General features: G+C 37.4%; 1 protein-coding gene across 10 annotated transcripts in view; it reads right to left on the reverse strand.

Moving 5' to 3' along the window:
- LOC110841260 (band 4.1-like protein 4) overlaps positions 1 to 13340 on the reverse strand; it is a 334673-nt gene that overhangs the window by 22756 nt on the left and 298577 nt on the right. For 9 of the 10 annotated variants that reach the window (XM_022086634.2, XM_022086635.2, XM_087343391.1 and 6 more), the window contains 3 exons: positions 12982 to 13070; positions 11558 to 11621; positions 832 to 986 (listed from right to left, as the gene is read on the reverse strand). In XM_022086634.2, coding sequence (XP_021942326.1) covers positions 832 to 986; positions 11558 to 11621; positions 12982 to 13070 — 308 coding nt within the window. The remainder of the gene's footprint in view (positions 1 to 831; positions 987 to 11557; positions 11622 to 12981; positions 13071 to 13340) is intronic. The other variant, XM_087343388.1, reaches the window with a different exon arrangement.

The raw sequence follows: 13340 nt of genomic DNA on the forward strand, positions 1-13340 counted from the left end.
TAGGAATATTATATTTGGCAAGAAGCCAGACATTAAACACTAAAAGATACGTAAATCTTGATAAAGAACAAATTACAAGCTTGGCAAAGACGCGAAACTTTGAAGTTTATATTTAACGCAGACATAAGTTATAAGTTATTCCTTTTTCGATTGATTTATATGTATATTTGTTTCGGAAAAAAATGCCAATGTACCACGACAATGAACACATAAACATCCTATTCCTTTGTGTCATTATTCCAGAGCTGCCAACTTCTGAGCATGTTAGTTCAACTAGTTCATTATGCAGATTAATGTTTGTGTCCTACAGTTTACACCTGAAGTGACTGTAATAAACATAATCATAACAGACAGCAAAGGCATGTTATTCTGGCAGACTACGTGTTTAAACTACCACGAATTATTACATCATTTCGGCCTTGTTGTGTACAGCCAACACTGACGTGATGATTCACTGGTTGGGTGTGACGACAGAGAGCTTCAAGCTAACCATACACACGCCACATACATGTTTAACCACGTAATATGTTAATCCTAAATTAAAATCGTGTACTGTGCTGTACTATTTAGTTTTCAAGTAATACACTTCGGCTTTATAATTCTCTTTAGATCTGTGATAATGGTTGAGGCAATCATGTCAGGGCAGTGTGTAGGCAAGAATCGAATTTAGTTGATTCAGTGTATAGATCTACAACACTAACCTGGTATAAACGAATTTTTCAACGTGTTGGCTGTGCAGGGTTCTTTGCTGTTTGTAAGACAGTACACTAACATAATGGTCACTACACCAGTAAGAAATAAGTTTGATTCACGTGTTACTTCTGAACACACCTGTACCTAAACCTGGAACCGAGGACAAAGATGTCTGGGGCAGTCGGTGACACTTGAACTAATCGGAAGAATGCGTGATGCTCCACACAGCACTTCCACAAATGTTTGCACGCGGACTTGGAAGGCGTCTCGAAGCCGTATGTGTTCTCGTCGTTCTATAAGACAAAACAAAACAATTAATACACCTCAGATGTCACACACCACACACAGTAGTCACCATTCGTGTTCAGTGCTGCGCTCTACAACGCCACGCCGGATTCGGCACGGCCAGGTAAAGACTCGGAACGGCCTGGTGAAGTGGCAGTTGTTTCAAAACACTGATTGTTGTAAACGGACCATTCTAATTATATCTAGATCGTTTTTATTATGAACAAATCTGCTGTAATTTCCTCTGAGCATGTCACCTTCCATTATTACCTGTACGTCTGAAGCTAAATCTTGATACGACGCACTGTAAAGCAAGTTTAAAAATTTTGAAATATAACTAATGCCTCCTACATTTCAGGCACAATAACTGTTTCAGACAATTACAATTAGATGCACCTATTGGGCTTCTGAAGTGAACACGTTTCGGAAACTGGGATTACTTCCGATCATCACGTGAAAAGGTGGAGTAACGTATTCATTTGGTTGCATGAAAAGACCTAATGTCAATCGCTGGATTGGTCCATACGTTTCAAAGAGCTAACCTCAATCACTCAATAGATCCACTGATTGATATCAGCGCATTCTGTTGGCGCAACTATGAAACTACTGCCTACTTCTCCACCAGAGGATAGAAACAGATCCAGTTTCCAAAACGTTACGTTCTCTACGGAATACCAACACAAATCCATAAATCCAGCCAAACTACAATTTGAAATTAAAATCTATGAAAATGAATAGTACATTCCCGTCAAAAAATATCACCATAAATAAACATTATACACAAAGCTTACATACAAAATGGTGTACTTAGTAGGGCCGGCGCATGGATATTTAGTACGCTAGGCAACCTTCAGCATTATTGTATAATATTTTACGAATTTTTTTTTTCTTAACTACTCATTTTATATTTATATGTGTTTCGTATAATTCTCACTGTAAACAGCGATTATTCCCTTAAACAGCGTTAACCAGTTAATCTTCGTAATGGTGAAGAGTTGTGTTTTCTTCGCGGTACGGACTGAATTCTTAAATATTATTTAGACGAGCTCAGGCTTCAAATAATTCAATACAATTCAATTAATTTATTTAAATGTTTGCCAACATCAAGAAGCCAACAACAAATTAATATTAGATTAACAATTTAGAAGGCATGGAGTGTGTTAAATGTGGACATCGAAATACAAGCGCGCACTAAAAGGAAAACGTCTTGTGGTCTGTTGCGTCGTGAAATCTGATATAAGTTTACCGACGTTTCAGAGGCACTTGTTCCGAAACGTCGGTAAACTTCTACATGAAACATAAAAATCAGAGCGCACGCACGTAAACTCACACACACGCAGGGAGGTTTAAGGAGTGAACTGCATTACAGTCAAAAATATTGCTGTTATGAAATATTACTTCAGATCAAAATTATGGTCTAAAAGATTCATCACACGTGTGTGTATTCTGTATCACAAGAAGTCTCTGGGGAAATTTTAAAACCTGGTTTCAGAGGAAACGATGTCTTAGAACTAAATCAACATGACGGGTCTGAAGTCTTTTACACGACGTCAGAAATCACGAACACAGTGGAGTGGGCACTAGATGGAGGAGAGGTGGTCAGCATCACGCCTCGGCCGATTTATCTATGGGAAAAGTGATCTGTACCCAATGTTAGTCTAACAGTTAATATTAAGAGATATTAAAACAGAAAAAATTAATTTATAATTACAATTATATAATTGAGGGCTACTATTATTGCCTAGAACAAAATACCACACTTCGATTTTCGCAAACTCCGTAAGCTTTTAAAAAAAACGAGGGGCAAGGCTTGCGAGTTAACCGTGTCAGCCCGGCTAACACGCTGAAAAACTAAACCAAAAATTATCGTGTCTTATTTACGTGGTTCAGTGGTACTCCATACACTGAAACAGATAAAATACATCGAAGTGTTAGCCGGGCTAACACGGTTAACATGAACGTTTCGCCCCTGAAAAAAAACACATCAGTTACCCACTAATATTTAATACACTGCACTAAGCAGGCAGTCAGGCACAGTGCGTCCATATTGTTAATAATTTATTTCATAATAATGTAATTAATTAGACGCTTGTTCAGGAAGACGAATGGATACAACGCCGAAATAATGGAGTTAAATTCCGTGTAGAGGCTTAGAGATTATTAGGCTCAGAACTGCTTTCAGGACCCCCCACGACCAATCCCATAGGTCCTTACGTCCTTATTGCTCAGTATTATAACCCCGAAGCACCTTTAACTGCATGAGGGATAAACCAGGTACGAATTGTCTTCATCGTCATGGCAAGGCAAAGTTCCATACTCATAAATGTGATATCTGTATAGAGAACACGTTCGTTCCACTACACATTTTAATTAACTCATTAATTACGCTGAGACAGTCGGTACTGCTTAAAAATAGTACTCGACCGACAGCACACTATTAATAAGACGCGATTGTACTGGTCCAGTTAATTTCATGTTAAGGGACAGGAAGTTTTCGACAGGTTAATTCCATGACACAGCGGGGGGGTCTTTTGTCAAAATGAAGTCTGTTCCAAACGATTAATTAATTGGTTTGCAAAACTTGTCGCCTCTCCGATCAATTAACGACTGACCCCCGTGGTAACAGGTAGATTAAAACCAGTTAAAGGATACGAACCGAAGGGCTACTGAAATAAATGCAGAGAGGATTACTGCCAAACAGTTCAAATATGTTTTGCATTCGACATCCTTTTCAATTAGCAGATCACTCTCTGTCAGTCAGTTCATGGACAGCCTGTCTACGTGATTCAGCATCAACCAATTGCAGGGACTGTTCTATGGAAGTAAATAAACCACAATGATCCCTCGACTATACGGTCCTGTGTATCCACTGACCTGGAATTTACTCCTCTCCAAACACACTCATAAATGACATCATCAGATGAACTGATTCCACGAAACACTTTTTTCGCTCGACATGATTATGTCTTCTGGGTTGATGCCCCGTGTAGTCTGGTAGAAATCAATTTCATCCACCTGATGATGGAGACAGCAATGACCTCTGAAACGTCGGTAAACCTCTACCAGACTACAAAGCGCAACAACCCAGAAGACAGAAATCTTCATACTCTGATGACGGAGGCAGTATGACCTCTGAAACGTTGGTAAATATCGACCAGACTACACAGCGCAACAACCCAGCAGACAGAAATCTTCATCCACCTGATGATGGAGACAGCAATGACCTCCGAAACGTCGGTAAACCTCTACCAGACTACACGGCGCTACACGCCAGATGATTTCACACTCGTTGCCACGAAAACGTCGATCTCGTCATTACTAACATCAAGAAACGTCTCAAGACATGATTCATGCCAACTTATTTTAATCTCGAACTCAGTGTCCCACCGTCACGCCACGATACATCTTCCTTGTAAGACTAAGAATACGACGAGAGATAATATTAAGACTGATATTACAGAACACGTTAGAAAGACGTGAACTGACATGAACCTGCTCTGGATAACGTAAGATGACGGGGGTTTGATATTAGCCGCGTTGACTCCGGGTTTCATTAAACAGTCTGCTCTGTTTAATTACCAAATTGCCTACTTGCTATCAACGAGGTACAGATATTAAACAGACGAGGAATAATTCTTTCACACGTAATCAAACATTACTATCACTTTCATATTATTAAAATATTTAATTTTAAACTCGTTGTCATTTCACATAAGTGACGATTTCCTGTCGGTAATGACATCTGTAGTGCTAATGTGAAACCAAGTCTCAATACAAAGACGATTCGTGTATTTGACACAGGCAACTGCAGAACTTATAAAAAATGTCGGTTGAGGTGGGACCATTATCATCGCTTGGAGAGACTGAAGAAAAACAAGTAAAACGTTTTATAACAAATGGTATCACGACAGTATAGCCACGGTGGTCTAGCGGTTAGAACGCTGGCCTTGTAATCCTGGGGGGGTCTCGGGTTCGATTCCCGGCGGTGCCCGAATTTATAACTTGTGTTGGGCAAGGCCGTGGTCTAGGCAACACGGAGTTTTCCTCCGTGGCATCCCAACAATTACTCCATTCACACACAGAAGAAGGCAATGGCTAACCACTTCTGGATCATCTGTCAAGAACGTATATGAACAGGTCCCAGTCCGAGAAAAGGATGGAAGGATCCTGTTCATATGGACCTGACGTCAGACAGAACACTAAATAAATAAATGATGGCCACTTGTATACTAATCTAGAGCGACTACACAAGTCATCATCATAGATATTAACACCAGAATCGCCTAATGAACAAGGCAGCAGGATGTTCACTCGAAACGCATATCCTTACTAGGTTCGTCCGTCCCCCTGCCCTGACAGAACTCTAGCCGGGTTCAAGAATTAGTGGCAATTTACCTCAAAGTCTTACGGAAGCCATTTTGAAGTGTTAATCCAACTTCGAAGAACATTATTTATCCCCTTCGGGTACTTTACCTCTCAGTTCGGATTAATGCTGGAAGGCATTGTGTAAGCGTGGATCAGTTTCAGTACTCACTGTGTAAAGTGTACAGTTACATAAAAAGAAGCTTCCTACTTTGATGTATAATAAATTACCTGATGTCGTTCACAAAGGAATTCCATGAAAAGTCTGTATCTGATGACAAAGATGCTGTGCGCACATTTTCAACATTATCAGGATACTGGAACTTGGCAAGCAGAAGGCTGATATGTTACCACGCGACAAGCTATTAAAAGTCTCCATGGCAACACAAGGCTTTCATCCTTAATAAGATGATAATCTGTACCGCCTACTATGACGTACGACAAAGATATTCGTAAACCAGACTGCAAAAATTTATTCACCAATATCTTCATCCTACAATTTAGTCAGGCGATCTGGAACCGATTATGAAAAGGAAGTTATGAAGGGTAAATTGAATACAGGCTACCTCGGAGATATTGCTAAATCGGTTCCAGACCACCGCAATAAAGCGAGTCACATGAATTATTTTTGTTTCCCAGTGCATATAAAAGTTATGTTTACGCTAAACTGTAGTCTGTTAAAGCTTTGACCGGGATGTTCTTTTGTTAAATCTTATGTGGTACCGCCTGATTCGACTTCTAATGGTTAAGTGAAGTGTTTTCTTCGCGGTACGGTCTGGATTCGTAAATATTATGAAGACGAGCTTCGGCTTCAAAGGGTTAACCAGCTGATTTTCGTAATGGTGAGGTGTAGTGTTTTCTTCGCGGTACGGACTGAATTCATAAATAATATTCAGACGATCTTCGGTTTCAAAGGGTTAAGTGTGCAATAGCATTATGTCTAAAAAAACATCGCGAGAATTACCGAAATGTGACGCAGAGACACGAAGTGAGCACGTGCTTTTGGAAAAATGGCGCCGATAGACTTGCTCGACGCAGGGTTGCCACAAAACTTCGATTTTTTTAAAAAACGCAATATCTGCGAAGCGCAATAAAGCGAGGTATGCCCGTAGTAATTGACAGTGGCTAACAGTCATAACACGTTCTGAATAACTGAAACACACAAAAGTACGAACGCAAAGTAATTGCAAGGTTAATCCGCGAATTACAAAGGAACTATTTTGAGATTTATATCACTGCCATCAAAGCGGCAATGTTTATAAGGCGTAAAGTAGATCCTTCCGTAGAAGAAAGGTGCAGGGCTAAAATGACCCTTAGCGACGTTTCGACCATCCCTAATTTTGTTTCAACACCGCTTCTTTACGACGGAAGATACTTTATTCAATTCGTCTTACGTGTTCTCGATTGTGAAATATGTTTCTCGTTATCCGCGATTTTGTGGGTAATTAATTTCGGTTCCCTAATTACTTCATTCAGTTCCTGATTTGTCAATTAAACGCCAGCCATCGGTCTGTGGAATCTAATTTGATCTGCCTAAAGAATTTTATCTAATATTATTTTCAAAGCGCGCATTTGCAATCCAGACATTGAGAAGACAAAGATGGCTGACTGGCGAACAATTCATTTAAAGCACGTAAACTCTGCTACACATGGCTATCAGTAGACTTTAAAGCATTAAAATGATGCAGAAAACTCATTGGCATGGACTGTAAATTAATTTACAATAACATAAAGAAATATGCAGTAATTTATAGATTTTAAGACGCATATTTTTGACATTTGAAAATTTCTAAAATCGGGGTGCGTATCGCTAAATTACAATTTTACAATAGATGGCGTCTTAAATCCAGGAAACACGTGGAATCAACGTACCGAACCGGAAATAATTTTTTTAAAAATAAAATCCGTTTTGTTAGCAGTGGATTTAAAAGTTTCGTATAATTCTAAGAAAAAGTGAGATTATTTTCGTTAACAACGTTGAACAAATGATCTTATTAAATAAGACGCGTTGTGTTTTCTTTGAGGCAGTAATCGAATTTCTTTAACTTCGTGTCATTATTTCTTAAACTTACTTCCTAAATGGCTCACCTCCCCAGTCATTAAGGTTTCCTGCGCCACCAACTTTGAGGCCTCAACATTTTATACAATCTACTTGATACGCCCAAGGAAATGCTTTGGATCATCGACTCGAGAAGAGACACTTAAGTTGCGCCCCGTTCTTAAAACGTCCTGGTGGCTTCTCACTACGGTTTGTCTGCTTCGTTAACTCTGAATTAAATTCGAAAGAATAGATTAAAGGAAGGAGAAACTCTAAAGGAGAATAAGAGAGAAAAACTAGCTTCATTACTGCAATGGAATACGAGGAGTGAATATTAGAACTGCAGCTTCAACAATTCTCGTGGATGGCGCCAACTCTTATACCAAAGGAAGCCAAATACACGTTCTTCGTCTGTTTTAATAAACGTTAATGAGACATATTTATTCCTTGTGTCACACATCGGCGATAAAATTTAATCAAGAGCCTTTTACTAACACACAAAGCACGCGGATCGAAAAACAACATAAGATGAACAGAAAAATTACTTCGTATTATACGTAACAGAGCTAGAATACCATACAAAATACATGTTTTAACCGAAACTTAGAAAGACAACAAGTTTTTAAGTTAGGTTAGTATATAAAACGATTGTTTTTGATTGTCAAAACTTTTATGTTAGGTTAGGTTAGGTTAGATAATAGAACAATTGTTTTTAATTCTCAAAACTTTTGTGATAGGTTAGGTTAGGTTAGAAAAGAACAATCTTTTTAAATCTCAAAACTTTTGTTAGGTTAGGTTAGTATATGAAACGATTGTTTTTGATTCTCAAAACTTTTGTGATAGGTTAGGTTAGGTTAGAAAAGAACAATCTTTTTAAATCTCAAAACTTTTGTTAGGTTAGGTTAGAATATAAAACAATTGTTTTTGATTCTCAAAACTTTTGTTAGGTTAGGTTAGAATATAAAACAATTGTTTTTGATTCTCAAAACTTTTGTTAGGTTAGGTTAGAATACAGAACAATTGTTTTTAATTCTCAAAACTTTTATGTTAGGTTAGGTTAGAATATAAAACAATTGTTTTTGATTCTCAAAACTTTTATGTTAGGTTAGGTTAGAATATAGAACAATCGTTTTTAATTCTCAAGACTTTTGTTATATTCGGTTTTCGCGACTATCTCGCACAACCTCCATCTTGACAGCTTACCCAATCGACTCTTGATTAATATTAATTTACGCAACCAAACAACATTAACATTACGATTTATTACATAATTTACCTACTGACTTCAGGCATTCTATACATTGCCGGCAACATATACACACGGGGGCTGAGTAAGAGGATCCTTGGCTTACACTTCCTCAGAATTGAGTAGGAACACGCCAAAGGATATCACTCGTGCAAGAGAAAACTGCCTCATTTGTTCCTTCTTAGGTGATGTCATCAGAATTACCTGTGCTTCTAGATACAAGCCCTTATTCTGTCAATATAGAGTCTGACTACATGCTGGGCGATCTGGGTTCGATTCCCGGCAAGGCAGGATTTCTGTCTTGCCATAAAGTTCAGATTTCAGACTCCAGATATGTGGTAAACCCAGTCTCCTATCCAATGGGTACAGGAATTCTTTCCCCGGGAATAAAGCTGCCGGAACGCGAAGCTAATATAAATACGTGGAGCTATAATCCCACGCCCACCATACACCTGGAACTTGCGATTCGAAAAAAAAATAGTTACGAAACAGATTCCGTTAATTTCTTAACTCGATGATTTATACATTAATCCAATATTTATATCACACAGCCCTGGATCGGAGAATTTTAATGTTCACTTTATATAACAGCGTACCTATCGCACTTAGCTACATTTACCACGGTTACCTGTGGTAACATAATTGTTCAGTCACGAGACGCGTCTGACGTCAGTGATGCCAGTCGAAAAGTATTAAAGGCACAAATTCTGGCAAAAGACGCAGAATTTTTACCACACGCGTACAGTTCCTAACTTGTTACTTTTAAATCTATATTTTATCCTTTATTTTCCTTAACTTTTTCACTCTTTCTTTCTTTCTTATTTGAAAGATGTCAAAGTAATTTAGGATAAAGCCTCGAGGTACTTCATTCAATAAGGACCACGTGACTGGTTTTGGATTGGAAATATATCACTTCGATTGGTCGAGGAGAACAGAAATAGATTATCGAAATGGAGGATGAGATGAAAAGAAACCAGCGAGCACACGACATTCCCCCCCCCCCCCCCCCCAATTTTCTTCAAGATGTCTTAGCCGATGTTATAATATCCCGCGAATCTGAGAAGACCAAATACCATTCTGATAAGGTCGTGTCTCTTCAACTGTGACCGAGTAAGTTTGCTCAGCGGTAGGATGCCTCGAATCCAGGTCAGGGACAGAGTAACACAAGGTTCTTCTTCGGTTAATAAATTCCAATACTTCACCAAAAGGCCTCAAAATATGATCCATTCCTCCTGCTTTATAGTCGTTTCATAATTCATTATCATTTTCGCTTTTTACAGTTGAAATAGCATAATAAAATATCAAAGTACATTAGAAGTGAAAAGTATAGGCCTTAAAGGGTGAAACCTCTCAGATAAAAATTGTTGTCCCCCTAACCACCACTCACTTAGGCGTATGGGGACGTGGAGGTAAAACCCCGCGCCTCGAGAGATGTCCTACCCCTGACAGGAATTGGCCATGGGTATTTCAGTTCGTAATAAGTCTGACAGAGTTACGTCTAGTGCATTACTCAAGTCAAATACAGATATAAAATTAATGTTACGTAATGTTTGAAACAAAGGAAACTATTATTTCACCGAAACGTCTTACATATATGTTTATCAGTAAAAACTAAATAATTATTCAATTCAATAATAATTTTTGATATGGCATAAATAGTTTTCCAGAAATGTAAAAAAAAAAAAATACATTTTCTCAGACACATGTAATCTGCGTTAAAAGACGAACTCCTGCTAATTCGAAACGGGGTTCAGAAACCAAATAAATCGTAACAAGACCGTAGAGATGTAATCCACGTTTCACAACACTTCTCAAATTTATTTTAACTTTATGATTGTTCGTTTACTGCAGAAGCAAGTTTATTATTCACAAAGTCAATCAATGCCAAACATAAGTTGCATTACGTAAGGACGTAATTATACAGGGTGTCCATATATTAGCGGAATATCTTTTTTATAACACATAAGAAAATCGTATGCAATACAAAAGTGTCACAGAATATACAGGTAGTGACACAGGTGAGCTCCGAAAATAACGCCAACTTACTTGGTTTTCTCGGGGATTTTCGTACCTGCCCCACTCCGAGCGATAGTTTGTGATAACATTTTAAAAAATATGACGTTCGATAACTTTGTACCTTTCCTCAAAGGTCAAAATAACCTCAGATGTTCTCAGAGCGTCGTTAAATAATTCATTCATTACACATTTATTAGTTCCTTCAGGAAAATCTTAGAATATCAGCGTCATTTGTTTCCATACCCTGTCCAATTCATTACTGATGAATCGATCTATCTTTAACGATATATTATGAGCTACTGAAGTCGTGAAATAGATATATTAATAAATAATAAATATACAACAAATAACTAGTTTCATGACAAAAGTATTATACAGTAAGACTTCCGATTATCTGGTTTGGTTTGGACATACATTTTATCGGATAATCGGAACCACGGATAATCCGCAAAAATTAAAAAAAAAATGTAGCAGATACGTACGTTTATTTACAGAGATTAAATACCCAAACTTTCAAAGATTCACTAATAGCAGAAAGGATTTTATATAAAATTTAATACGATACATACCAACCATTTTTTTTAAAAAAAAATAATTCCCTCGGAGAGTAATAAAGTTTTCCTGTCGTAAACTTCAGGTTTTATCAAAAAAATATTTTTTAGTTAACACGTCAACTACTGTGTTTATTATTTTATTTACAATCGTTCAAATTTTTACAACACATTTTCTAAATTAATTTTTAAACTTAGTTTAAACCGGTTACTCCGCCCAGGATAATCGGGAGTCTTGTATATTCTCCACAGTAAACGGATGACATAATCGACACTTCATACATGCATCATCATATATCAATAAAAACAATTCTATCCCTTCAATTATTAATTCCCTAAAAGTAAATGTTTTTGGATCGTACTTACATTCTTGTCGCAAACGCGGAGCATGAAATATCTGCCCTTGAAGTATATTTTGGTTATTCTCGGCCTGAAAAATAATTTAAATTAATTTAATTTACCTTCATTAAAACGTGGTTCAGTCTACGGTAAAGCTACATATTTAACACTGTCCATACCATTTTTAAATAAAAATTAATTTGTATGTTTACGTTACAATTTGTACCTTATGCTCGTGAAGACCCACCACAATATTCTGTTAACATCTGCAGATTTTCTACCACGATGCGAAATATATGCGGCCAATCCGGGAACTTTTTTGTCACACCTCGAAGTGTTTCGTTCTCTTGGAGGTATGGACTGAATTCTTAAATGTTACGTAAGAAGATGAACTTCAGCTTCAAAGCTTTTTCAATCGCCTATATTTCAATAAAAAAAAGTTTCGGAAGATGGTCCAGGTCTAAGGATAGTTCAGCCAGGGGGCCCATCAGCTAGGGATTCCATCCCTTCATTTTTTTACCTGAAGAAGGAAGAAGATCCAGCTTCCGAAACGCTGTAATTTTATTGAAATACAGATAATGGGCAAGTTAAAAATTTACATATTGAATAAAGGCGTGTCTTTTTAAATCAATTATGTTTTAAACAAAGCTGTTTCCGTAATGTTATCAAAATTATTTGGTATAAAATGAATTCCTATGACGTAAAAGATATATTTTAACAAAAGATAAAACAAAGTTTTAAACAAAAAATCATGACGAGTTTCGCTTTTCAGTAAACTACTCTTCTTGTGGTACTAATTTTTGTTGCATTCTTCCTGGAATTATAATTTTTACTAAACTATAAAAGAAATGAAGCCTTTTTCTCGACCTTGTTACCTTAAACTATTTTTTACGGTTTTCATATGAGCCCTGATGATGGCGGCAGCAAGGACCTATTAAAAGTTGGTAAACTTCCACCAGACTACACGACGATACAACCCAAAAAACAGCCATCTTCAAATTTTATAACATACAGAAATACCTCGTACTGCATATAATTGTAAATAGAATATTTTTTAAAACCATTCGGATAAAGACTCTTAAGTGTTACCAACATGACGTTTCGGTCATGCATATTCATATTCTCGCTTGGAATCGCGTTTATGAATAACGATACATAAAAATCTGCAGATGCAAATTCTTTTCTTAGAATTTATCTCTCAGAATATTGCGATGTCTTCATAATGGCATAAATTTCTCGAGGCGGACTCAGGTGTGAGGTATTATACATACATAACCTAGAAATGCTTCGAGAACATTATTAATAGATGCAAGAGCACAGAGAAACCCTAAACTGCTCTAAGAGGTACAGGGGGGGAGGGGGAGGGGAGGCTTCCCTGTGGTTCGGATTACGTGAGAAGGAAATAGCAATATTTCACCAATATCCTCGTTACGCCATCTTTCTTTGCTTACCAGTAATAATTCCCCACTTTGTTTTTGTTTCGTAATACGATGATTCCACTCGGAGTCAGTCCAAGGAAATACTCAACATTGTCTTCACCCTGAAACAAACAAAATAACCCATAAAAAACATTAAACCCACACAGAGGCGTGTCGCTTTAAAAGAAAGCATGACCTTGACTGCGCAGAAGTTTCAGCGCTGTAGTGTGTATGTAAAAAGATGAAAGTGGTGTACAAACCTGCAGCGATTTACGTATACATAAACAAAGCCACCAAATTCATACCGACCAATAAACTCAGCGTTTTAAATCAGTAACTCAGATTTCTTGTGTAATAAATACCTATACACTGAATTTTAATACAACAACTGC

The sequence above is a fragment of the Zootermopsis nevadensis genome, unplaced genomic scaffold, assembly GCF_977971745.1.
Source record: "Zootermopsis nevadensis isolate Lab colony 2312 unplaced genomic scaffold, Znev_1.0 Znev_ptg000005l, whole genome shotgun sequence".
NCBI classification, from domain to species: Eukaryota; Metazoa; Arthropoda; class Insecta; order Blattodea; family Termopsidae; genus Zootermopsis; species Zootermopsis nevadensis.